Source organism: Balaenoptera borealis, assembly GCF_965194805.1.
Source record: "Balaenoptera borealis genome assembly, chromosome: 19".
Lineage (NCBI taxonomy): Eukaryota > Metazoa > Chordata > Mammalia > Artiodactyla > Balaenopteridae > Balaenoptera > Balaenoptera borealis.
The window spans coordinates 68,472,407-68,500,181 of record NC_138878.1 but is presented as its reverse complement, the minus strand read 5'-3'; the positions used below and the strand labels follow the sequence as shown (position 1 = coordinate 68,500,181).

At 43.4% G+C, this 27,775-nt stretch overlaps 1 protein-coding gene across 7 annotated transcripts; it reads left to right on the top strand.

Moving 5' to 3' along the window:
- Window positions 1–365: 365 nt before the first annotated feature.
- On the top strand, window positions 366–26,541 carry LOC309617253 (uncharacterized protein). 7 transcript variants are annotated; one of them, XM_082369228.1, is made up of 4 exons: window positions 366–9,243; window positions 9,528–9,629; window positions 10,359–10,485; window positions 22,326–26,541. In XM_082369228.1, exons 3-4 carry the CDS (start codon window positions 10,452–10,454, stop codon window positions 24,314–24,316), a joined length of 2,025 nt encoding a protein of 674 aa, XP_082225354.1. In that variant the 5' UTR covers window positions 366–9,243; window positions 9,528–9,629; window positions 10,359–10,451; the 3' UTR covers window positions 24,317–26,541. The 7 variants fall into 7 exon arrangements, with proteins under 7 accessions (XP_082225354.1, XP_082225359.1, XP_082225355.1 ...); XM_082369233.1 differs by lacking the exons at window positions 9,528–9,629; window positions 10,359–10,485 and adding an exon at window positions 10,548–10,686 and having other exon boundaries at window positions 366–9,055; XM_082369229.1 differs by lacking the exon at window positions 9,528–9,629 and having other exon boundaries at window positions 366–9,055.
- Window positions 26,542–27,775: the final 1,234 nt, after the last annotated feature.

Here is a 27,775-nt window from a genome sequence, read left to right as displayed (position 1 = left end):
TGAGAGGAGTGAATTGTAGAACATGCCTTTCACCCTTGGGCCACATCCAGTCCTTGTTTCCTGTGCTTGGTGAGGCCTCCTCAATTCTGTGACCTTAAGGCCCAATACTGCAGAGCAGTTGCTTCCTCAATTTGACCCCAACTCCATTTCCTGAACACAATCCCATGGACTCGTTCTTTCATGTATCAGATGTACAATTGTAATGGTGTCACTCCCCCGTAACAAACTCAACATGGACTTCACAATTGTTTTCAGGTTCTTGGCATGGAGACGAGGATGAAGAGACACCATCTTAATAGACTGTATCTGGAGAAGGAGTGTCACAGATTAGGACCACCAGCACAGGTTTGTCTCCTGAGAAGCCCCAGCCCTGTAAGATGTGTGTCCCAGTCTTCAGAGATATTTTGCACTTGCCTGAACACCAAGGAACAAATAGGGGGCAGAAAGCATACACATGTGGGGAATGTGGGAAACAGTTCTATTTCACTGCAAACCTTCAACAGCACCAGAGGCAGCACATTAGGGAGAAATCCTTCTGATGTGATGTGGGGAGACCCTCATTTTTGAAGAGCTGCACAGTCTACGCATCAGGGAATCTCTCTATGTGCAGTGAGATTGGGAAGGAATTAGTGGCCAAAATTGGACTTCAGAAACAGGTCACTAATACCAGGAAGAAACTGAACAACAGTAAGGAGTGTGAAGCTGTTTTTCACAGTGGAAAAGGTCATCACAGCTGGGGAGAAGGCGAGAAAGCCTCCAGCCACACAGGAATACTTGTTCAGGGTGAGAGATTCCTCACTAGTGAAGGGTTTTGTGAGTTCAGAGAATGTGGGAAAGCCTGAACTCGAAGAACTAACCTTATTCACCACCAGAAAGTTCACACGCAGAGAGGCCCTATGAATGCAGCCAATGTGGAAAAGTTTTTACCCACAAGTCCAGATTCCTTGCACATCAGAGAATTAACTGTGGAGAAAGGCTTTATGAGTGCAGCCAATGTGGGAGATCTTTTAGCCAAAAGAAGTACCTCACTGCCCACTGGAAAATTCACACCAGAGAAAAGCCTTATGAATGCAACGAATGTGATAAATCGTTCACCCAAAAGTGGAACTTAATTGAACATCAGAGAGTTCACAGTGGAGAAAGCCCTTATTAGTGCATCGAATGCGCTAAATCCTTTAGCTAAGGACAGCTTCTGCGTATCTATAGGGAAATCCACACTGGATAAAAGCCTTATGAGTGCAAGGAATGTGATAAATCTTTCACCCAAAGGTACCACTTGATTCAACATCAGGGAGTTCACAGTGCAGAAAAGGCCTTGTGAATGCAGAGAATGTGGATGGCACTGATGTTGGAGAAATTGAGGTGGTAACAGGGTGGGAAGAACATGTGCAGTTATTATGTAGCAAATAGACCCTTTCTAGGGAGGAAACTGAGGCACAGAGAGAATGTATCATCTGTTTGTGATCTCCCAGCAATGGACACGGATCTGGGATTCAATGCCAGGTTGCCTGGTTCAGGATATGGGGGGGTCTGGTCACTTCACTTCTCCACCCCCCCACACCAGTTTTGGGGACTGAAGGAACACCTTCTCTATCCTGACACTTCTGCCCCACCCCATAACCGCCCCTCCCCCACCCTATTGAGCCCTACTCATACCCCAGACCCATGCTGATGGACAGGAGTATCTTTTCTCTGGGAACCAACATTGATGACTTTTCTGTAAGTGACCCCATTTATCTACCTATCCTAACCAGTGCTCAGATTCGATTATTATGATTCTCATTTGTGAAAGAAGGCGTGTGCAGCCCAGAGAGGTTGAGGGACTTCCACAAGAACTCACTACTGCCAGGCCTTTGATGAGAGTGGTTTCTCTACACACTGCACCCATCCACTGGCTTCTCTCCTGCCCCTCCGAGCAGGGCCTCCATTTGCTGTGTCCTGACTGTGAACCACCCACACCTGGCATCTGCACCTCAACTAGGGTCTCCAGCTTCATTTCCACCAGTGCACATCTCCCGGAAACACCCTTCCACTTGGGAAGTTCTTCACAGGGACAGTAGCACTAAGCCAGGCACTCCAGACTGGGTCATTGTTGTTATCCCAGGTTTGACACGGGCTCCACCGCCATATGCAGTGATTCGTTTCCAAGGTCCTGTCCATCTTCCTCATAAACCCACATCAGGATGTCCCTGTTGCCCCATTATGCAGTTGACCCACTCATGTTCTGGGCAGTGTGAGGGACACTGAGGAATAAGAATGTCCACTGTGGCCCTCATGTGGCCTGGTCCCCAAGGCTCTTCCTCCTAACCCCTCTACCCATCATCTCAGTGATCCTCCCCCACCACCATCGAAAAATGTAAGTCACCAAACAATAATTGTTAATCAGCAAGAACTTGCCCACCCTTCTTTGGGACCCACACTTGACCAACCTAACTTAAAAGCTAAGTCTTAATGCAGGCAGACATCTCCAATGAAGACTGTAAAATGGCATTATGGAATCATGATTTTAATTGATTTCTGTCAGGATTCTTTTTTTTTTTAAATTAATTAATTAATTTTTCGGCTGCGTTGGGTCTTCCGTTGCTGTGCCCGGGCTTTCTCTAGTTGTGGCGAGCGGGGGCTATTCTTCGTTGCGGTGTGTGGGCTTCTTATTGCGGTGGCTTCTCTTGTTGTGGAGCACGGGCTCTAGGCATGCGGGCTTCAGTAGTTGTGGCACGCAGGCTGTAGAGTGCAGGCTCAGTAGTTGTGGCACACGGGCTTAGTTGCTCCACTGCATGTGGGATCTTCCCAGACCAGGGCTCGAACCCGTGTCCCTGCATTGGCAGGCGGATTCTTAACCACTGCACCACCAGGGAAACCCCATCTCTCAGGATTCTTGATGTTGAGGTTGTTTTTTTTTTTTCTCAAAAAATGCTCTTTATTCATTCACATATATTATTGCATTTAATGCTCACTTCATACCCATGAACAGAGGAAGCAGAAAGATAATTCCTTCACAGATGAAGAGTTTGAGATCCATAATAAAGTCCTTCTTCCCAATTAACAGCGAGTGAACAGAAGATCAAAAACCACCTCTGCTTTCAGCTCTCCAACTTCACCCTTCTTTCTTGAAGACAATGGAGTGTTCAGCCCTCATTTTCACATATGTTTATTGTTATTAAAAATATCTTTAGCAACAAACTTGAAGTATAATGAAAAATCCATACTTCAAAATGTATAGAAATTATATTTACATATAATTTTTCACATTAACTCATTCAAAGTGTAACTCTATTATATTACAGTTGTTGGTTGAAACATCTAGGCATCTTAGCATTTTGTCTTCATATCATGCAAACTAAGTCCTAACCAGGACTTAGTGTGTGTCCTGTCTGGTTAAATTTCTATTCCTATCTTTTGCCTACTTTTATTTTGTGAGATTTGCCTATTTTCTCTTTTTTTTTTTGACAAATAGGAGTGCAGGGAAACAACAAAGACATCTGTGAGATTTCACTCACTCACCAATAATGTGAATGACTTTTTTCTGAATGTAATTGTAATTTGCAATAGTGAAAGCATAGGTTCTCATGTTTTCCTCAATTTTTTTTACTATGCATGACGTAATGACCATATACATTATACATGTTTAAGATAAATCTGCATTATTAACATATGCTACCTCAGTCCTAAGTCCAGACATTCAATTACACAGTAAATTAAGCCCTGTTTTGTAGTGTTTGCCAATTTCCCACCATAGTCAATGTCAAATTGCCAACATAATGTCACCGAACACGGAGTTAGGAAGCATTGCCAGTAGGCCACCATTGTATACTTTTTCCACCTTACAGGTTCAGCAGCAGCAAATAATTTTAAGAATGTAGTTACCATAGTAGAATGATTATAAAGTGACAGGTTTTGCATATTTGTTTTAAGAATCGTTTCATGAATGTATAGTTGACTTAGAATAAATTGCAAGTATTTGAAATGTACATTTTGACATTCTGATACTTGTGCACACCCCTGAAACCAGTTTCCTCCTGCCATTTTTGATTCATCCTCAACATTAAAATTGCTGTTGTAAGGGACTTCCCTAGTGGTCCAATGTTTAAGAATCTGCCTTCCAATGCAGGGGACCCGGGTTGGATCACTGGTCAGGGAACAAAGACCCCATATGCCACAGGGCAACAAAGCCCATGTGCCACAATTAGAACGGAGCCCGGGCGCAGAAACGAAAGATCCTACATGCCACAACTAACACCCTATGCAGCCAAATAAATAAATTTTTAAAAAAATAACTGATGCAAGAACATATTCTACTTTTGTGATGACTATTTTCAAATGTTTATATAAACGGAATGACTGTTGGATCTTACCCCTATGTTAGATTATTTATCATATCATGCACATTTTTGTGCTTGTGTAACATCATGTATGTAGTGGTTTTTAAATTTATAATTCCAGGTATCATGTCATTGAATACATAATTTCTTAGCATGTATTTCTAAAATAAAAGAGCCCTCACATAACTCTGGTAACTTTATTGCACATGAAAGTATTCTAAATATTACTGCATATCAGCACAACTGGGGACACAGTGTGTTAGATTTTGAATGCTAACACCCTTCAGTGCAGCCTGGACGTACAAGCTCATGTACCACAGCACAAAAGATGTGTGACAGAAATGAAACCTTCTTGGGAAAATAAAATGGGAGGTGCTGACCCAGCATGGCAGGTGTGGCCACACAAACACTCCAGGTAGATTGTGGGACAGGCGTGTGATAGGGATGCTCAACATTCTGGCGTGTGGGCCACACACAATCACACAGTTCTGGTGGATCCGTGTGACGAGGTGGGTGCAGACTGGCTTAGAAAGAATAGCCTCTCCCACATCACCGCAAGTTTGATGATGCACTGATGGTGTTCAGTTCAGGGACTGGGTCACCACCTTGTTACAAGCTGGAGATTCACACCTGTGAGCAGCTTTATCAAGCAAAGGACTTGGGGTGGGGTTTTACAGGGTTTATGTGAGGTGTCAGCCTGCATTCAGCCCTTAGCATTTGGACAAAGGTTTGTCAAGGGTGAGTCCTGAGGAGTTGTGGGCACGTTCTTGCTGATTAGCAATCATTCGGTGATTTATGTTTTTCTGGTGGGTAGGAGGAGCAGTAAGGAGATGGGTAAGGGGGTTAGGAGGAAGAGCCTTGGTTACAGGGAGAGTGCTGCAGTGAACATTCTTTGTCGTTCAGGGACCCTCACAGGGTTTGAAATACTTACCAGGACAATTTGTACCCAGGCACATTCTGAAGTGGGTTCATGAAGAACATGGACACGACCTTGGAAACAAATCACTGCATATGGCATATGGTGGAGGTACGTGTCATATTTGGGGCGATGCTGAAGACCCTGTGTGGTTTGTTGGGTTCGTGCTGCTGTCCCTGTGAACAGCTTCACAAAAGGGAAGGTGTTTGCAGGGAGATGTACACTGGGAGAGGTGGAGCTGGAGGCCCTGGTGTGGATGCAGACGTCAGGTGCGGGTAGTTCATGGTCGGGACACAGCTGATGGAGTCTGTGCAGGGAGGTGCAGAGGAGAAGCCAGTGCACCTGTGCAGTGTAGAGGATGCACTCTCATCAAAGGGATGGCAGCTGAATGCCATTCTGGAAGTCCCTCAAACTTGCTGAACTGCAGACCCCTCCTTTCACAAATGGGAAAAATAATAATAGATTCTGAGCACTGGGCAGGTTGGGTAGATAAGTGGGGTCATTCACAGGAAAGCCATCAATGTTTGTTCCCAGTGAAAAGATAGTCCTGTCCATCAGCATGGGGTAGAGGGAATGAGCGGGGCTCTTGGGGAGAAGGGGACAGAGGGTGTCAGGATGGACAAGGTGTTCTTTGAGTCCCCAAACCTGCTTGGGGAGTGAAAGAGGACTACAGTGACCAGACTGCTTGTGACCTGAGCCAGGTGACCTAACATTGAATCCCAATTCCTAGTCAATTGCTGGGGGTTCACAAGCAGAGCAGAAGATACCCTGTATGTGGGCCACAGTTTCCTCTGAAGAAATGGTCCATTTGCTGCAGGATAAATGCCCCTACATCCTCCCACCCTGTTTCCACCTAAACTACAACCCCAGTGCCCTCCGTGACCTTTCTGATTCCTGCTCCATCTGAACACCCTGGGTCCCCTCCCACAGTTCCTTGGGTAGGAATTGGGACTTTTCAAATCCCCTTCACAGCATTTGTTCCCTTTGAGCAGCCACAGCAAGGAGCAGAGGCTGCAGAGTCTAGAGACCTCTTTGTGGATTCTGTCTGAGTCCCCTCTAGGGTTGTGACCTTGAGGAAGTCCCCTCTCAGCCCTTCCATTTCTTCAGGTCTGAAATGGGGATATTATAAATACCTCCCATGGATTTAGAGGACTGTGGAGGGTACATGTGTGATCCAAGTCCCTCAGTGCCCAGGTGGCTCCCTAGGTGCCGTTTTTGGTGGTGCGTAAGGATCCTCCCAATACTCTGTCCGTGTCTACAGAAAGTAGATTTATGTTTGACTGAAATGGATTTAACAGTGTTAAGGGAAAAATTTATTCTGACACTTGTTAAAATGGTAAGGAATTCTTTTTTCAGAACTATCAATATTTTGGATAGGTGTCAAGCTTCTGACAATATAGGTGAAATATTGAGTTCAACTTTAAGACAGCTGAGGATTTAGAGCCAAGGAGTAGAGTGAACGGGTCAGTGGATGGAAAATTACCAACAGAAAACAGGGTAAGAGGTGTTCTTGGTAAACCAACTTAACAATCTTGCCATAGAGGTCAGATACCGAGGATAGGAAATGAGTGTTTGATCAGATATCACTGAGGGAGTTATTCTTACTAAGCGGGCTTTGCAGATTTCTTGATAAAACTTGGCTAAGCAGGCCCTGAAAGGATGGGTCAAAGACCAAGATATGTGGGAAAGAACGCTCAGAGGAGTCTGACTAAAGCTTAGGCAAAGAGAGAGCCTTTGTCATTCTCTGGTGTTGAAGGAAGTGACCTTTTGTCCTCCAAACAATATAGGTTCATTTCTCATTTGGTTGTTTTTGTTCATTACGGACCAGCTGAGAGAAAATCAAGGTGGCAGTGTAAGAGGACATGAGCTCACTTCTCCACATGAACACATCAAAAATACAGCTACGGTTGAGCAATCTTCACTGAAAACTAACAGGAAACTGGCAGAAGGACTCCTGTACAACCAAGGCTGTAAGCATCATGCACACGTAATCCAGCAGGAAGGGAAGAAAAGCACTGGGGTCTAGAGATATGGGACTCAGAGGAGAAGGGAGATCACATGGGCAGACACCCACCCTGGCCAGTGAGCTGATCGAGCCACAGACTGGGTGGCCCAGTCCTAGGTTCTATGTGGTAGAGGCAAGCCTCCTTACTGGTTGGAGGACCAGTGAGACAGAGAGAAAGGTTGGAGGAGCCTGGACTCTGTTTGGAAGGAGTGTGCATGCTCCCACCTGGCCCTGGTACCGGGCAGAGAGAGGTCCGCTTCAGCAGCTACCGGTTTCCAGTGAGCAGGTTCACCACACACCGCAGCCAGAGCAGAAGAAATGCTCTGGCTCCACTAACTCCATGCCCCAACATGTCGCTGGATCTGGGGCAGTCAAGACCAGGGAAGGACTCCATTTATGGATGAAGAGGCAGCCCAGTCCCAGGGCAGAGCCCAGGTGGGGCTGCGGTGGCCATTGTGGGAACTTGCCCCACCGGTACATGGAAGCAGCCCACATCTCTGACGGTAGCTGTTTGGCCACAGCTCACCCACTCCACCATACATGCAGAGAAACCACACTGGCCCTGCCTTCTCCCTGTGGAGCGGTGCCACAGCAGGGCGGGAGTGGCGGAGGCTGGAGACACTGATCAGCTGGGAGAGCGTAAGGGGTCTTGTCCCAGAGGCAGGATAATATATCAATAATTGTCCAGCCTGAAGACCAAAGAAAGAGCCCAGAGACAAGGACAGAGACACCAGTGGTTTAATGGATACGGATCTTACTTATCCAGAGCAAGGTCCATGAGAGACACTCTACCATGGTCCCGACACATTAGGTAGGAAGTGGCAGCAGTCTTTTTTACTGTGGAGCAGAGGGAGTTTACCTGATTTAAAGGGAATTGATGTGAGGCTGGCTCATCAATTCTTAGGGAAAGCCGCAGAGGAGTATGCCACTCACAGTCCCTTTGATAAACTATCAATGTGAAGAAGTTATGATCTAAAGATTAGAACAGTCACTACCTGTGGCTAGGGCAAGAAGGTAGGCATTGACTGATTAAGCCTTATGATTAACAGGGAAGGTCAGCCATGTGAGTAGGGTGCAGGTGAATCAGACTGGTGGGGCAGAGATGTACATAGAGCAAGAATACAGCCATTTTGGGTGGCCTGATCATCCGTCAGTGTTTCTCACTGACTTGGGCACAATCACTGACTATGCAGCCAGGAAAGCCTTTGCTGGGGGTACCAAAAGCAGTGCTTTCCCTCTTGTTTAGCTGCATCAGGCCTGCCCAATATCTCCTTTCCAGATTTTCAGTCAGGGTCCTGTCTTTTTCCTTGTCCCTGAACATAGCTTACAAAATGACTCTAGCACTTCAGGGTGCACGCATTTCAAGAGCAATAGGATGTTTATTTACTTCTAGTTACCACTGGATGTCGACGTGGTTTGGCTTCAAGGAGTCTGAGATTAAATAAATGCTCTGAAGTATCCCCCCCTTTCCCTCAAGTATCCCCACCCCGACCTTAAGAGGGATGGAGCCGCTTCCTCGCCCCCCCTCTCCCCCCCACCCCCAGCTGATTTCCCAGCGCTTCTCTCGGTGCTGTTTGGCTTTTTCGTGGGGTGGTGCTTCCAGTGTGGGGCGCCACTGCTTCAGGCCTTGGAACTACATTACCCAGAAGAAATTGCGCTAAGGGAACGTTCATCCAATGAAAATCTAGGAAAGGGGCATTTCCGGGAGGGGAACATCAGGGAGGGGGACTTCCGGTGTCTTTGTGGCGGACATTTTTATTGTTGTTGAGACTGTGGACCTGATCAATAGCTCAGCTGTGCGGTGTTGGGAACGAGGTGAGGGGCCCAGGAGGTGGAAGTGGAGAGTTTGTGCGCACTACACAGGGGCGGGTCTTAGGGTTGGGGACGACGCCGCCGCTTGCGGGGAGTAACCGTGCCGACTCCGACCCGGTCGCTGGACTGTCGCCGCTCCGCTCCGCGTAAAGGCTTCGATGGCGGCGCCTGCGCTGACGGACCCACCTCAGGTAAACGCTGCGGTCTCCGGGTTCTCGCCTGCCCGTTTCCCCACCGAAATACGAACGCCCCGAGTGAGCGGCGCCTGGTCACGTCTGCTCCAGGACAGTGAGGGCTTCAGGGGTGGTTTATCTATTTCTGACCACCAGTGTATGCGGTGTGAGTGAGGCTTGGAGATGCAACTGAAGCAGGAACATCCCGGGGACGTGTACTCCGTCTTGTTTCTGCGGGGAACCAAGTTTGAGGCCAGGCTGCATCTGGAGTGGTAGCTGAGAGGTTGTACCTTTCTTCTTAGGGCCCTCGGAGCGGTGGAGAGTTTTGAGCAAAGGAAGGACACGATCTGAGTTAGGCTTTTGAAAATTCTCCAAAGCCTGTTCAGTGGAAGAAAAGACTGTAGGTGGGTGATGAGGACTTTGAGGCAGAGGGAACTTGTGGCTTTTCCAAGGTCACAACTGATAAACGGTAGCACTGGGGACGGAGGCAGGCAGGGGAGATTAGCCAGTCAGCCCGAGGTTACTTGGCTCTGGTACCGCCAGGGGACCAGGGAAGGCCTGAGCCCCTGGAGTACCGCCATGGTCACTTTCTTCTATGGCCTGCTTGTTCCCACAGATTCCCAGGGCTGCAGAAGCACTTTTGGTAAATGGAGGTTGTCCCAATCCCTCACTTGTTTTGACCCCCACGCACACATTCTCTGTATTTGAGGTGTCTTAGGGCTCTTCACCTGCCATTCTGCTAGCTTTTTGGTTTGGGGACCTTGGAGAATCTCATGCTCTGGGTACTGAGTGCAGACCCAGACGTTCTATGGAGGGAGTATGGAAGGTTACTCCTAGAACCCACACCAGTATGTGGAAGTACTTTGAGGTGAGGTTGAGTTGGTTTAGGTAAGTGCAGGTCTCCTTTATTTTCTGGTGGGAATAAACAGCACAGAAGAGCAGGATTTCGGCTTCAAATGACTGCCTGTGTGTTTTGAAGGCAATGGGAGGTTCAGATCAGAGGAGGGAGGTTTTCTTCCCCAGGTCTCAAGTGGCTCCATCTCATTGGGCAGTAGGGGAAATGTGTGGGAAGATGGATTGTGGGTTTTCAGGAGTGAGACCGTTCATGGTTTTATTTGTCCCTGTTATACCAGGGCAGTGTGACCTTTGAGGATGTGGCCGTGTACTTCTCCTGGGAGGAATGGTGTCTTCTTGATGAGGTTCAGATACACCTGTACCTTGATGTCATGCTGGAGAACTTTGCAGTTGTATGCATGCTGGGTAAGGCCCTCACACCCACCCCTATCCTCTGAGCTAGGTTCTTCCTTTCTTCTCTTCCTCAGGGGCAGCTCTGTCCTCACATCTGGAACATGGGCACTGCTTTCTTCTTAAATTCCTTGGTTATGTGCTGTGGTTACTATGGCTAGGCAGAGTGCATCCCTAGTCCTTAGTGCCCGAACACCCGTAGCCCCAAAGTTACAGGTAAGGATTCAGGGTCAGTAGTCTTTTTTTGTTGATTGTTTTTAATTTTACTGAAGTATTGTTGATTTACGATTTTGTTTTAATTTCTGCTGTACAGTAGGTCCCTGGTTATCCATTTATAATACAGCAGTGTGTACATGTCAGTTCCAAACTCCCTAACTATCCATCCCCATCACCCTTCCCCCCTGGCAACCACAAGTTCATTCTCTATGTCTGTGAGTCTGTTTCTGTTTTCTAAATAAGTTTATATGTATCAACTTTTTTTTTAGATTCTGCATATCTTTCTCTTTGTGACTTAACATCACTCAGTATGACAATCTCTAGGTCCATCCATGCTGCTATGAATGGCATTATTTCATTCGTTTTAATGGCTGAGTAATATTCTATGGTATATAAGCACCACATCTTTATCCATTCAACTGTCGATGGACATTTAGTTTGCTTCCATGTCTTGGCTATTGTAAACAGTGCTGCATTGAACATTGGGGTGCATGTATCCTTTCAAACCATGTTTTTGCTGGATATATGGCGAGGAATGGGATTGCTGGAATATATGGTAACTCTATTTTTCGTTTTTTGAGGAACCTCCATACTGTTCTCCATAGTGGCTGTACCAATTTACAGTCCCAGCAGCAGTGTAAGAGGGTTCCTTTTTCTCCACACCCTCTCCAACACTTGTTATTTGTAGGCTTTTTAATGATAGCCATTCTGACTGGTGTGAGGTTATACCTCATTGTATTGAATAGTTTTGATTTGTATTTTTCTGATAATTAGTGATGATGAGCATCTTTTCATGTGCCTATTACCCATTTGTGTTTTTGCTTTAGAGAGATGTTTATTTACGTCTTCTAGGTTGTTTGTTTTTTGTTATTGAGTTGTATAGCTGTTTATATATTTTGGAAATTAAGCCCTTGTCAGTCACATTATTTGTAAATAGGATATCTTTTTGTTTTCTTTATGGTTTCCTTTGCTGTGCTGAAGCTTATAAGTTTGATTAGGTCCCATTTGTTTATTTTTGCTTTTATTTCTGTTGCCTTGGGAGACTGTCATGGTCAGTAGTCTTGCCATCCACCTGATCGATCCCTCCTTGTTTGCCCTCTCTTTGGCCAGGTGACTATCCAAATGAATGGTACCCAAGTTTTGCTCCATTCTTGTACCTGACATATTTTTGTGCTTGACTGTATGACAGTGTTGTCACTGACATGGTTACTACTAAAACAGACCATAAGATGTTTTTGCAAGACCTTTTTTCAAGATTCCAATTTCTCTATATCCACGCCAGCATCCGGTTTTTTGTTTCTTTTTATTTTTTTAACATTTATTTATTTATTTCGGTTTCACCAAGTCTAAGTTGTGGCTAGCGGGTTCCTTAGGTGTGGCTCGCTCGTTCCTTAGATGCGGCTTGCAGACTCCTTAGTTGTGGCCTGCGAACTGTTAGTTGTGGCATGCATGTGGGATATAGTTCCCTGACCAGGAATCGAACCCCAACCCCCTGCATTAGAAGCACGGAGTCTTAACCACTGCTCCACCCAGGATGTTCCAGCATCTGTTATTTTCTGTTCTCTTGTTTTGTTTTGTTTCGGCCTTGCTGGGGGGCATGCAGGATCTTAGTTCCCCAAGAAGTGATGACCAGGGATCGAACCTGCACCCCCTGCAGTGACAGCGTGCAGTCTTAACCACTGGACTGCCAGGGAGGTCCCTGTTATTTTCTGTTCTTTTGATCATAGCCATCCTAATGGGTGTGAAATGGTATATTTTTCCCATTTCAATTATATCCCTTTTGGTGTGCTTATTGGCCATTTGTACAGCTTTAGAAAAATGTCTGTTCAAGTCCTTTTTTATTTATTAATCAAGTTGGTTTTTTGGTTGTTGTTGAATTACAGATTTATCCATAGATTCTAGATATGAATCCCTTTTTATATACATGTTTTGGAAATGTTTTCTCCCAATCTGTGGTTTCTTTCTTACTGTGTTTATAGTGTCCTTTGATGTTAAAAAGTTTTTCAGTTTTTTCCTTTCTTCCCCTAGCTTTCTTGGGCTATAATGACACATAAGTTTGTGTAAATTAAAGGTATGCAACCAAAATTGTTCATTTTTATGAGGTCCAATTTGTTTATTTTTTGTTTTGTTGCTTTTGCCTTTGTTGTCAAAGGCAAGAAATCATGGCTGAATCCAACGTTTTGAAGCTTTTCTTGTTTGCTTTTTGTAAGAACTTTTTCACGTTAGCTCTTAAGTTTAGGCCTTTGATATATTTTGAGTGAATTTTTGTGTATGGTGTTAGGTAAGGTTCTAATTTCATTGTTGTGCATGTGGGTATCCGGTTTTCCCAGCACCATTTGTTGAAAAGGCTGTCCTTATTCAATGGAAATCCTCCTCTTGTTAGTAATTATTGCATCATATATTTGAGGGCTGATTTTTAGACACTCTAGTCTCTATTCTATTCCATTGGAGTATATATCTGTCTTTATGCCAGTAGCACTTTATGCTGTTTTGCTTACTGTAGCTTTGTAAGAAAGTTTGAATTCATGTGTTGTGAATCCTTCAACTTTGTTGTTTTTCACAATTGCTTTGACTGTATCGAATCCCTTGAGTCTATGTGAATTTGAGTCTGAATTTTTCTATTTCTTGAAGACGTCATTGTTTTTGATAGGGATTGCATTGAATCAAAAATCCCCCATCTGAGTGTTAAAATTGATGAACCTACATGAACACATCATTATCACTCAAAATCTAAAGTTTGCGATAGGGTTCACTTGTGGTGTACATTCTGTGGGCTTTGATAAATGTATAATGACATGTATTCACCATTATAGTATCATACAGAATGTGTTCAATTTTCAACTAAAAATTCTCCGTGCCCCACCTGTTCATCCCTTCTTCCCCTGTACTCCTTGGTATCCCCTGATTACTTTTTTACTGTCTCATTAGTTTCCCCTTTTTGAGAATGTCATATCCTTGGACTCATACAGTATGTAGCCTTTTCATCTTGGCTTCTTTCACATAGTAACAGGCATTGTAAGTTTTCTGCATGTCTTTTCATGACTTGATAGCTCTTTGCAGTTTAGTTGTAAATAGTGTTGCTGTTCTCTGGATGTATCATGTTTATCCATTCATCTACTGAAGGACTTCTTGATTACTTCCAAGTTTTGAAAGTTATGAATAAAGCTACTGTAAATATCTGTTTGAAGGTTTTTGTGTGTATGTCCGTTTTCAACTCCTTTGTATAAATACCACAGAGTACAATTGCTGGAGGATATAAGATTATGTTTAGTTTAGTAAGAATCTACCAAACTGCCTTTCAAAGTGGACTCTACCATTAAGCATTCCAATTGGCAATGAATGAAATTCCTGTTGCTCCACACCCTTACCAGCATTTGGTGTTGTCAGTGTTTGGATTTTGGCCATTTTTATAGGTATGTATTGGTATCTGCTTTTGAGTTTAATTTGCATTTCTGTTCATCTCTGTATATGCTAAATTGTCATGTGTATATCTTCTTTTAATAAGGTGTCTGTTAAGGTGTTTTGCTCATTTTGTATTTGGGTTGTTGTTTTTGTACTGAATTTTAAGGTTTTTTTGTACTTAACTTTTAGGTCCATGATCCATTTTGAGTTAATTTTTTGTGAAGGGTGTAAGGTTTGTGTCTAGAAGTCATGTCTTGGCATGTGATCTTCGGTTGTTCCAGTACTATTCATTCAAAAGACTTCATTTTTCTCCATTGTATTGCACTTGTCATCTGTCAAAAGTCAGATGAGTTTATTTCTGTGGATCTGTTTTTGCGCTCTCAATACTGTTCATTGATCAGTTTCTCTATCCTTTCAACAATACCGCACTGGCTTGATTACATTTTGTTTTTTGGGGTTTTTTTTGCCATGCCATGCAGCTTATAAGTTCTTAGTTCCCCAACCAGGGATTGAACCCTGGGCCCTCAGCAGTGAATGTGCGGAGTCCTAACCAAGGGGTGCCAGGGAATTCCCAGGCTTGATTAGCTTAGATACTAAGTTTTGTTTTTCTTTTCCTTTTTCTTTTTTTCTTTCTTTTTCTTTTTAAGATACTAAGTCTTGAAGTTGAGTAGTGTCAGTCTGCAACCTTTGTTCTTCAGTATGGTGTTGGCTATTCTGGGACTTTTGCCTCTCTGTATAAACTTTAGGATCAATTTACTTAGGTCCACAAAATAATTTGCTGGGATTTTGATTTGGATTGCATTGAATCTAGGTACAGTCTAGGTGAAATTGGGAAGAACTGACTTCTTGACGGTAGTGGGTCTTCATATTTATGAATGTGAAATATCTTTCCATTTATTTAGTTCCGTTTATTTAGTTCTTTGATTTCTTCATCAGAGTTTTAGAGTTTCCCTTATGTAGATTTTTTTCTTTTTATATTTATTTATTTATTTATTTTTGGCTGCATTGGGTCTTTCTTGCTGTGCGCGGGCTTTCTCTAGTTGCGGCGAGCAGGGGCTCCTCTTCATTGCGGTGCACAGGCTTCTCATTGCGGTGGCTTCTCTTGTTGCAGAGCATGGGCTCTAGGCACACGGGCTTCAGTAGTTGTGGCACGTGGGCTCAGTAGTTGTGCCTTGCAGGCTCTGGAACACAGGCTCAGTAGCTGTGGCTCATGGGCTTAGTTGCTCCACAGCACGTGGGATCTTAATGGACCAGCGATCAAACCCATGTCCCCTGCATTGGCAGACAGATTCTTAACCACTGCGCCACCAGGGAAGTCCCCCTTCATGTAAATCTTATATATGTCTTGGTAGATTTATAATTAAGTGTTTCTTCCTTTGTCTCTCCACTTGTTTAGGAGGGTGTTAATGTACATGGTCTTGTGTTTTTAATTTCACATTTCACTTGTTTATTCTTGATGTATTGGAAAGTGATTGACTTTTGTATATTTTCCTTGTATCCTGAAACCTTGCTATAATTGCTACCAAGTTCCAGGATTTGTTTTGGGGTTTTTTTTGGTGTATATTTTGGTTTTTACATAGCTGGTTATATCATCTGAGAATGAAGGCAGCTTGATTCCTTCCTTCCTGATCAGTATAACTTTTATATAACTTTCTCTTCTCAGTCCATTAATTATGACTTATAGTATAAAGTTGAAAGGGAGTTGCCAGAGGGAACATCCTTGCCTTCTTCATCTTATTGGGAAAGTTTCTAGTTTTTCATCTGGTAAAGATGATAGTTATAAGGTTCTATTTAGATTGTCAAGTTGAAGTTTTTTTTCTATTTTTAGTTTACTAGGAGATGGAGATTTTGATCATGAATGGGTGCTGGATTTTGCCAGATCTGGTTTTCCAAATCTGTCGATGAGATCATGTATTGGCGGATTTTTTTTTCTTTTTTTTTTTGGCTGTGCCACAGCTTGCAGTGTCTTAGTTCCCTGGCCAGGGATTGAACCTGGGCTAAAGTAGTGAAAGCACCAAGTCCTAACCACAGGACTGCCAGGGAATTCTCACATATTTGTATTTAAAGTGGGTTTCTGGACTTCACTGGTGGCACATTGGTTAAGAATCCACCTGCCAATGCAGGGTACACGAGTTTGATCCCTGGTCCAGGAAGATCCCACATGCCACAGAGCAATTAAGCCTGTGAGCCACAACTACTGAGCCTGTGTGCTGCTACTATGGAAGTCCGCGTGCCCAGATCCCGTATTCTACAAGAGAAGCCACCACAATGAGAAGCCTGCATGCTGCAATGAAGAGTAGCCCCTGTTTGCTGGAACTAGAGAAAACACGCATGCAGTAAGTTGATACAGCCACTATGGAGAACAGTATGGAGGTTCCTTGAAAAACTAAAAATATAACTACCATATGACCCAGCAATCCCACTACTGGACATATACCCTGAGAAAACCAGAATTCAAAAAAATACATGTACCACATTGTTCATTGCAGCACTATTTACAATAGCCAGGACATGGAAGCAACCTAAATGCCCATTGACAGTTGAATGGATAAAGAAGATGTGGTACATATATACAATGGAATATTACTCAGCCATAAAAAGGAACAAAATTGAGTTATTTGTAATGAGGCAGAGGGACCTAGAGTCTGTTATACAGAGTGAAGTAAGTCAGAAAGTGAAAATCAAATACCATATGCTAATGCATATACATGGAATCTTAAAAAAATGGTACTCATGAACCTAGGGGCATGACAGGAATAAAGACAGAGATGTAGAGAATGGACTTGAGGGCACGGGGAGGGGGAAGGGTAAGCTGGGACGAAGTGAGAGAGTAGCATTGACATATATACACTACCAAATGTAAAATAAATAGCTAGTTGGAAGCAGCTGCATAGCACAGGGAGATCAGCTTGATGCTTTGTGACGACCTGGAGGGGTGGGGTAGGTAGGGTGGGAGGGAAGCTCAAGAGGGAGGGAATATGGGGATATACGTATACAGATAGCTGATTCACTTTGTTATACAGCAGAAACTAACACAACATTGTAAAGCAATTATACTCCAATGAAGATGTAAAATAAATAAATAAATAAAGTGGGTTTTTTTGAGAGAACATATAGCTGACTCCTGCTTATGGATTCACTCTGATAATCTCTTTTCATTGGTGCATTGAGACTATCAATGTTTAATATATTGATATAGTTGGATAAATATCTAATGTATTTGTTACCATTTTCTACCATTGCCCTTATTCTTTGTTCCTATGTTAGTCTTCCACTCTTGTTTTTATTGTTTAGATTGAGCATCTTGTATGATTGCATTTTCTCTCCTTGTTAGCGTATCAGATACACTCGTTTCTTTTCATTTTTTTTTATGTAGTTGTACTAGAGTTTGCACTCTGTATTTACATCTGATTGAAGTCCACTTTCATATAACACTGTATGGCTTCCTTGGTAGTTTGAATACCTTATAATTTTAAAAAATCCTAATTGCTATCTCTCCTGCATTGTATTATTGTGCTCATTTGTTTTAATTTTACATAAGCATACATAAATGGGTGTGTTTAAAAATGCATAATTGCGCTTCCCTGGTTGTGCAGTGGTTGGGAGTCCACCTGCCAATGCAGGGGACACAGGTTCAAGCCCTGGTCTGGGAGGATCCCACATGCCGTGGAGCAGCTAGCCCATGTGCTACAGCTGCTGGGCCTGTGCTCTGGAGCCCGTGAGCCACAACTACTGAGCCTGCATGCCACAACTACTGAAGCCTGTGCACCTAGAGCCTGTGCTCTGCAACGGGAGAGGCCACTGCAATGAGAAGCTTGTACACCGCAACAAAGAGTAGCTCCCACTTGCCACAACTGGAGAAAGCCCACATGCAGCAATGAAGACACAATGCAGCCAAAAATAAATAAATTCATTAATTAAAAAATGCATAATGGAGTATACAGTTACTATTGTTCCTTAGAAGACATGCATATGGGCAACAGCTACATGAAAAGATGCTCAATATCACTAATGGTCAGGAAATGCAAATCAAAACCACAATGAGGATTTCCCTGCTGGCGCAGTGGTTGAGAATCCACCTGCCAATGCAGGGACACGGGTTCGAGCCCTGGTCTGGGAAGATCCCACCTGCCAAGGAGCCGCTAAGCCTGTGAGCTACAACTACTGAGCCTGCACCCTAGAGCCTGCGAGCCACAACTACTGAGCCTGTGTGCCACAACTTCTGAAGCCCGTGCCCGTAGAGCCCATGCTCCACAACAAGAGAAGCCACCGCAATGAGAACCCCGCGCACCACAACGAAAAGAGCCCCCGCTTGCGGCAACTAAAGAAAGCCCACATGCAGCAATGAACACCCAACGCAGCCAAAAATAAATAAATAAATAAATTTATTTAAAAAAATAATCCACCTGCCACTGCACGGTATGAGGGTTAGATCCCTGATCCGGGAAGGTCCCACGTGCTGCAGAGCAACTAAGGCCCTGTGCCACACTACTGAGCCTGCCCTCTAGAGCCCATGAGCCACAACTTCTGAGTCCGAGTGCCACAGCTACTGAAGCCAGTGCGCCCTAGATCCTGCACCACAACTACTGAGCCCATGTGACAGAACTGCTGAAGCCTATGCACTCTAGGGCCTGTGTGCTGCAATTATCGAGCCTGCGTGCTGCAACTACTGAAGCCTGCGCACGTAGAGCCCATGCTATGCCACAAGAGAATCCACCACAATGAGAAGCCCGCGCACGACAACAAAAGACTAGCTCCCGCTCGCCGCAACTAGAGAAAGTCCACATGCAGCAACTAAGACACAATGCAGCCAAAAATAAATTCAAAGTTAGGAAAAAAAAAACCCACTGTGAGATACCACCTCACACATGTTACAATGTCTGTTGTGAAAAAGACAAGAAATAAGTGTTGGTGAAGTTGTGGAGAAAAGGGACCCCTTGTGCACTGTCGGTGGGAGTGTACATTGTTACAACTATTATGGAAAACTATGGAGAGTCCTTACAAAGTTCAAAAAGGAACTTCCATATGGTCCAGCAATTCCACCTCTGTGTATTTATCCACAGGGAATGAAATTATCATCTCAAAAAGATATCTGTACCTCAGGTTTATTGCAGCATTATTTACGATATTCAAGATACGGAAACAACCTAAGTGTCCATTGATGGATGAGTGGATCTAACAAACATGTGGTATATATGGCATATTATTCAATATTATACAACCATAAAGAAAGAGGGAAATCTTGCCATTTGCCTCAACATGGATAGACCTTGAGGACATTATGCTAAGTGAAGTAAGTCAGAGAGAGAAAGACAAATCCACTTGTCCCACTGTTTCCATGGAGGATTGGTTCCAGGAGCCCCTGCATATACTGAAATCTGTGGATGCTGAAGTCCCATAGTCAGCCCTCTGATTCTGAAGTTTTCCCATTTGTGGATTCATCCAGCTACAGATCATGTGATCCTGTGTGTATTTGTTGAAAAATATCTCTGTACGAGTGGACCCAAGTAGTGTGAACCCATGTTGTTCCAGGTTTACCTGTACTACATGAGTATACTTACATGTTGAATCTTTAAAACAACAACAACAACAACAAACTCAGATACAGACAAAGGATTAGTGATTGCCAGAGTGGGGCAAGGTGGTTAGATGAAGTGAGTGAAGGGTGTCAGAAGTTACAGACTTCTAGTTATAAGATGAGTAAGTCCTGGGGATGTAGTGCACAGCATAGTGACTCTAGTTAACGAAACTGTATTGTACATTTAGAAGTTTCCAAAGGGTAGATCTTAGAAGTTCTCATCAGAAGAAAAAATATGCAATTATATATGTTAACTTATTGTGGTACTCATAGCAGTGTATACATAAATCATGTTGTACAACTTAAAGAAATACAATGTCCCATGTCAGTTTTATGTCAATGAAAGTTTTTTATTCTCTTATGGTCTTCCTATCTCTATGAAACCCAAATTTGTGATCTATGTCATTTTTCCTCTCTGAAGAACTCCCTTTAATATAGTCCCACAATTTTTCTGTGTCTAAGAACGTGTTTATTTCATCATCAGTGTTGAAGATTTATGTTGCTGGTTACCAAATTCTAGGTTGGTGATGTCCCCTCCCCCTTCCCACTTTAAATATTTTACTCCATTCAGTTCTTATTTCCCTGAGTTCTGAGGAGAATTCAAATGTAATTTTTTTTTTTTTTTTTTGGCTTCTCTTGGGAAAGGTGTTGATTCCTTCAGCCTCTTTTAGTATTTTTTTTTTTCTGCATTTGAATGTGATAAGCCTAAGATGTAGTGTTTTTGGCATTAAACCTGCCTCATGTTCACTGAGCTTTCTGGATCTGTTGGTTGGTGTCTGACATCATTTTGTTAGAAATTCTCCATCATTATTGCTTCAAGTATTTCTTCCATTTCTTTTTTTCTTTCTGTTTGAGATTTTTCCATATGTGTTTGTTAAACCTTTTGTGGTTGTCCCACGGATGTTGTATATTCGGGTGTTTTTTTTTTTAATTTTATTTTTTGTATATTTTCAGTTCATTTTTCAGTTTTGGAAGTTTCTCCTAACAGAAAAAGAAGCTCAAACATTCTCTCCTCAGCTGTGTCCAGGGTACGAATAAGCCCATCACAGTCATTCTTCATTTCTGTTATGGTGTACTTGATCTTTAGCATTTCTTTATGGTCCTTTGTTAAAATTTTCATCTGTCAGCTTACATTTCCCTTCTGGCATTGTATGCTGTCTGCTTTATCCATTAGTAGACTTTAATTAGCATATTAGTCATAATTATTTTATATTCCCAATGTGATTGTTCAAACATCCCTGTGATATCTGATTTTGATTCTGAAGCTTTGTCTTTTCAAACTGTTTTGTGGGACACTGCAGATCTTCAGAAGATGCCGTGGTTGCAAAAGAGTTAGATCTATTAGATTCTCCCAGTACAATAGTTGTTTAGGTGGGGAGATACATTCCTAACATTTTGTACTCCATGCACTGTACATCCTTTCCTCTGGCTCCACCGGATGTTCTTTTTTTTGGCCCCAGTGCGTGGCATGCCCGACCAAGAATTAAACCTGTGCCCCTTGCATTAGAAACAAAGAGTCTTAACCACTGGACCACCAGGATAGTCCCTGCACCAGACATAAAATGTAATATTTATATACTGTGTATTGTGTACTGAGTTCCTCTGGGCCAGTGTTGGCTATTCAGCCATCCTGACTATGTTAGGACTTGTATCATTTGTGTCCCGTGTAGTTGGTCAAATCAGGATGGAGAGTCCTTTGGGCTTCATGGGATGGACATGACTCTGGTCTCAGCAAAAAGCCTCAGAGGTAGCCTGATTAACATGAATGACAACTGGGAGAGGCCTTGATATTAGGTCTGTGTTTAAGTCATATCAGGCAGTATGACTTCCTCTTGACTAGTGTTTTAGTGCCATTGTCAGTGGCTACAAATCACTTCTCTCGTGTTTCTCCATTCGTGACATTCTGCCAACTTGTCATTTCTCCTACTTCCCATTTTTATTCTGACTGCACCCTCGGATTCATTCCCTACCACCTCTCTAAACCACTTATCTCATGTGGTCTTCACACTGTTTTTTCCATAGTACCTACTGACACTATTTGTATCCTCAACATAAGGGATCCTTTAATATTTCTGGAACGCCAGCGACCTGTTGCAGTCAGATTTTCTGAGACCTGGACATACACTTCTGTTTTTTTTGTTTTTTAACATCTTTATTGGAGTATAATTCCTTTACATTGTGTGTTAGTTGCTGCTGTATAACAAAGTGAATCAGCTATATGTATACATATATCCCCATATCCCTTCCCTCTTGCATCTCCCTCCCACCTTCCCTATCCCACTCCTCTAGGTGGTCACAAAGCACTGAGCTGATCTCCCTGTGCTATGCGGCTGCTTCCTACTAGCTATCTGTTTTACATTTCGTAGTGTATATATGGACATACACTTCTGTACAGTATCACAGGTCACCAGGAGATGTGGTCCTGGTAAAGGCCATTGACAAAAGAGTGAATTGTACAAGACGCCTTTCGCTTTGGGCCCCATCCAGTCCTTGTGTCCTGTACTCGGTGAGAGCAGTTGCTTCTCAATTTGACCCCAAATTCATTTCCTGAACACAGTCCTGTGGACTGGTTCTTTCACTTGTCAAATGTAGACTTGTGATGGCCTCACTCCCCCCAATAAACTCAACATGAACTTCATCATCACTTCTTTGTTTTCAGGTTCTTTTCCTGCAGTTGAGGATGAAGAGACACCTTCTGAAGACAGCGTATCTGCAGAAGGAGTGTCACAGATGAGGACCCCCAGGGCAGGTTCGTCTCCTGAGAAGGCCCAGCCATGTAAGATGTGCATCCCAGTTTTGAGAGACATTTTGCACTTGGCTGAAGAGCAAGGAACAAATAGGGGGCAGAAAGCATACACATGTGGGGCATGTGGGAAACAGTTCTATTTCACTGCAAACCTTCAAGAGCACCAGAAGCAGCACATTAGAGAGAAACCCTTCAGCTGTGATATGGGGAGACCCGCATTTTTGAAAAGCTGCACAATCCATGTAACAGGGAATCTCTCTACCTACATGGAGATTGGGAACAACTACGTGGCCAACATGGAACTTCAGCCACAGGCCACTAATACCAGGAAGAAACTGAACAGGAGTAAGGAGTGTGAAGCTGTTTTTCACAGTGGAAAAGGTCATCACAGCTGGGGAGAAGGCAAGAAAGCTTCCAGCCACACAGAAATACTTATTCAGGATGAGGGAGTCCTCACTACTGAAGGGTTTTGTGAGTTCAGAGAATGTGGGAAAGCCTTCACCCAAAGAACTAACCTTATTCAGCATGAGCAAGTTCACACTGGAGAAAGGCCTTATGAATGCAGCCATTGTGGAAAATTTTTTAGCCACAAATCCCATTTCCTTACACATCAGAGAGTTAACTGTGGAGGAACGCTCTATGACTGCAGTGAATGTGGGAAATCCTTTAGCCTAAGGAAGTACCTCAGAGCACATAGGAAAATCCACAGTGGAGAAAAGCCTTATGAATGCAAGGAATGTGCTAAATCTTTCATCCAAAAGTGGAACTTAATTGAACATCAGAGAGTTCACACTGGAGAAAAACCTTATCGATGCACCCAATGTGGAAAATATTTTGCCCGCAAATCCAATTTCCTTGCACATCAGAGAGTTCACACTGGAGAAAAGCCTTACGAGTGCAATGAATGTGGGAAATCTCTAACTACTAGCTCTGGCCTCTATTATCATCTGAGAGTTCACACTGGAGAGAGGCCTTATGAGTGCAGTGAATGTGGGAAATCTTTCACTACTTGGTCGATCCTTTGTAATCATCAGAGAATTCACAGTGGAGAAAGACCTTTTGAGTGCAGTGAATGTGGGAAATTCTTTAGCCGAAATGAACAGCTCAGTGCCCATATGAATGTTCACACTGGAGAAAAGCCTTATGAGTGCAATAAATGTGGGAAATCTTTTACGAGTAGGTCAAACCTTTGCAATCATTGGAGAGTTCACAGTGGAGTGAGGCCTTTCGAGTGCAGTGAATGTGGGAAATTATTTAGCCAAAAGGCACACCTCAATGCCCATAAGAAATTTCACACTGGAGAACAGGTTTATGAGTGCAATAAATGTGAGAAATCTTTAACTCCTAGGCTGAACCTCAAGTGTCATCAGAGAGTTCATACTAGAGAAAGGCCTTATGAGTGCAGTGAATGTGGGAAATCTTTTGTTGCTAGGAGTGGCCTCCGGTATCATCAGAGAGTTCACAATGGAGAAAGGCCTTATGACTGCAGTGAATGTGGGAAATCTTTTACTGCTAGGTCGAGCCTTCGTGATCATCAGAGAATTCACACTGGAGAAAGGCCTTATAAGTGCGGTGAATGTGGGAAATGTTTTACTGGTAGCTCTAGCCTTCTTCGTCATCATAGAGTTCACAGTGGAGAAAGGCCTTATGAATGCAGTGAGTGTGGGCAGTCTTTTACTAGTCGATCCTCTCTCTATGATCATCACAGAGTTCACACTGGAGAAAGGCCTTATGGGTGCACTGAATGTGGGAAAGCCTTTAAGCAAAGACAGCTCCTCCGCATCCATAGGAAAATCCACGCTGGAGAAAAGCCTTTTGAGTGCAAGGAATGTGGTAAATCTTTCACCCAAAGGTGCCACTTGATTAAACATCATAGAGTTCACACTGAAGAAAGGGCCTTATGAATATCACGAACATGGCCGGCAGTGACATTGAAGGAGTTCCAGGTGGTAAGAGAGTGAGAAGAACCCGTGCAGCTAATGGACCCTTTCTAGAGAGGAAACTGAGACACAGAGATGATGTGTCATCTGTTTGTGATCTCCCAGAAATGGACAGGGATCTGGGCTTCAATGCCAGGTTGCCTGGTTCAGGATATTGGGAGTCTGGTCACTTCACTCCTCCCCTGCCCGCCACCTCCAGGTTTGGGGACTGAAAGAACACCTTGTCCATCCTGACACTTCTGTGCCCCGACCCCCACACCAGGAGCCCTGCTCATACCCCAGCCCCATGCTGATGGACAGGAGTATCTTTTCTCTGGGAACCAATATTGATGACTTTCCTGTGACTGACTTCATTTATCTACCCAACCAATCCAGTGCTGTGATTCAGTTATTATTATTGCCATTTGTGAAAGAAGGGGTGTCCAGCTCAGAGAGGTTGAGGGACTTCCACAAGGGCTCACTAATGCCAGGCCTTTGATGAGAGTGGTTCCTCTACACTGCACCCATCCACTGTCTTCTCTCCTGCCCCTCCAATCAGGGCCTCCACTTGCTGTGTCCTGACTATGAACTACCCACATCTGACATCTGCATCACTACCAGGGTCTCCAGCTTCATTTTCACCAGTGCACATCTCCCAGAAACACCCTCCTGCTTGGGAGGTTCTCCACAGGGACAGCAGCACTAAGCCAGGCAGTCCGGACTGGGTCATTGGTGTCACCCCAGATTTGACATGGGCTCTACCACCATATGCAGTGATTCGTTTCCAAGGTCCTGTCCATCTTTACATACCCACCTCAGGATGTCCCTGTTGCCCTGTTATGTGGTTGACCCGCTCACTGTTCTGGGCAGTGTGAGGGACACGGAGGGACTAAGAATGTCCAGTGTGGCCCTACTTGGCCTGGTCTCCAAGCATCCTCTTCCTAAACCCTTGATCCATTGCCTCACTGTTCCTCTCATCCCTCCAGAAAAAATGTTAACTTACCAACATGATGACTGTTAATTAGCAAGAACTTGCCCTCCCCCCCTTGGGACCCACACTTGATCAACCTACCTTAAAAGCTAAGATTGAATGTAGGCTGACCCCTCCTATGAAGACTTTAAAATTCATTTATAAAAAATTATGATTTTAATTGCATTTCTTCAGGATTTTTTTTTTTTTTTTGACCGTGTCACACAGCATGTGTGATCTTAGTTCTTCTGATCAGGAATCTAACTCATGCCCCCTGCTGTGGGAGCCTGGAGTCCTCATCACTGGACCACCAGGGAATTCCCTTTCTTAGGATTGTTGATGTTGAATTTTTGTTTTTCATGTGTGTGTTTTTTACCTGTTTGTCCTGTCTGGTTAAATTTCTGTTCCTATCTTTTGCCTACTTTTATTTTGTGAGATATGGCTATTTTCTCTTTTTTTGACAAAAGAGAGCAGGTGAACAACAAAGACATCTGTTAGATTTCACTCATTCACCAATAATGTGAGTGATTTTTTTTCTGAATGTAATTGTAATTTGGAATAGTGAAAGAATATGTTCTCAACTTTTTCTCAATTTTATACTATGCATAATGTAATAGTTACATACATTATACAGGTTTAGGAATAATCTTCATTATTAATATATGCTACCTTAGAGTTAAGTCCAGACATTCAATTACACAATAAATTAATCTCTGGTTTGTAGTGTTTGCCAGTTTCCGTGCTGTAAATATTCCAACCATAGCCAAGGTCAAATTGCCAACATAATTTCACTGAACATTCATTCGGGAAGCATTGCCAGTAGCCCGCTATTGTATTCTTTTTCCACCATTACAGGTACAGTAGCCACAATTTTAAGAATGTAGCTAATAAACCATAGTAGAATTATTATAAAGTGATAGGTTTTGCATCTTTGTTTTGAAAATCATTTACTGGATGAATAGTTGACTTAAGTTTTACCTAGTTAAAACGTACATTTTGACATACTTGTGTATAACCCTCCAACCAGTTTCCTCCTGCCATTGTTAATTCATCCTCAACATTAAAATGACTGATGCAAGAGCATATTCTACTTTTGTAATAGCTATTTTCAAATGTATATATAAATGGAATGACTGTGTTGGACTCTTCCTCTATCTTACATCATTTATCGTTTTTATGCACATTTTTTTGTGTTTGTGTATCAAGATTTACTTAGTAGTTTTTAAAATTTATAATCCTAGATATCATGTCTTTGAATACATAACTTCTTAGAATGCATTTCTAAAATAAGAGAGCCCTGGGACTACCCTCGTGGCACAATGTTTAAGAATCCACCTGCCAGGGACTTTCCTGGTGGCTCAGTGGCTAAGAGTCCACCTGCCAATGCAGGGGACATGGGTTTGATCCCTGGTCCGGGAAGATCCCACATGCTGCTGAGCAAATGAGCCTGTGCACCCCAACTACTGAAACCCGCACGCCTTAGGGCACACGTGTGGCAACTACCGAAGCCCGTTCTCTGCAACAAGAGAAGCCACCACAATGACAGTCCACGCACCACTTCAAAGAGTAGCCCCTGCTCATTGCAACTAGAGAAAGCCTGCACGCAGCAATTAAGACCCAACACAGCCAAATATGTATATGTGTATATATATATATATATATATATATATAAATAAAACAAAAGAGCCCTTTCATAACTCCAGTAACTTTATTACACATGGAAGTATTCTAAATATCAGTCCATATCAGCACAACTGGGGACACTGTGTGACAGATTTTGAATGCTAACACCTGTTGATTCAGCCTGGATCTACAAACTTATGTACCATTGCACAAAGGATGTATGACAGAAGTGAGACCCTGTTGGGGAAATAAAATGGGAGGTGCTGACTCAGCACAGCAGGTGTGGCCACACAAACACTCCAGGGAGATTGTGGCACAGGTATGTGATCGGGACGCTCAAAATTCTCGTGTGTGAGCCACACACAGTCACACAGTTTTCGTGGATCCATGTGGTGAGGTGAGTGCAGACTGGCTTGGAAAGAACAACCTCTCCCACATCACCACAAGTTTGATGATGCACTGATGGTGTTCAGTTCAGGGACTGGGTCACACCTTGTTAGAAGCTGAAGATTCACACCTGTGAGCAGCTTTGTCAAGCGAAGGACTTGGGGTGGGGTTTTACAGGCTTTATGGGAGGTGTCAGCCTGCACTGATCGTTTAGCATTTGGACTAAAGTTTGTCAATGGGGAGTCCCGAGGAGATGTGGGCACCTTCTTGCTTATTAGCAATCATTTGGTGATTCATATTTTTCTGTTGGGGTAGGAGGGACAGTGAGGCAATGGGTGAGAGGGTTAGGAGGAAGAGCCTTGGAGACAGGGAGAGTGCCACAGTGGACATTCTTAGTCATTTAGGGTCCCTCACAGTGCTCGGAATAGTGACCAGGACAATTTGGACACAGTCACATCCTGAAG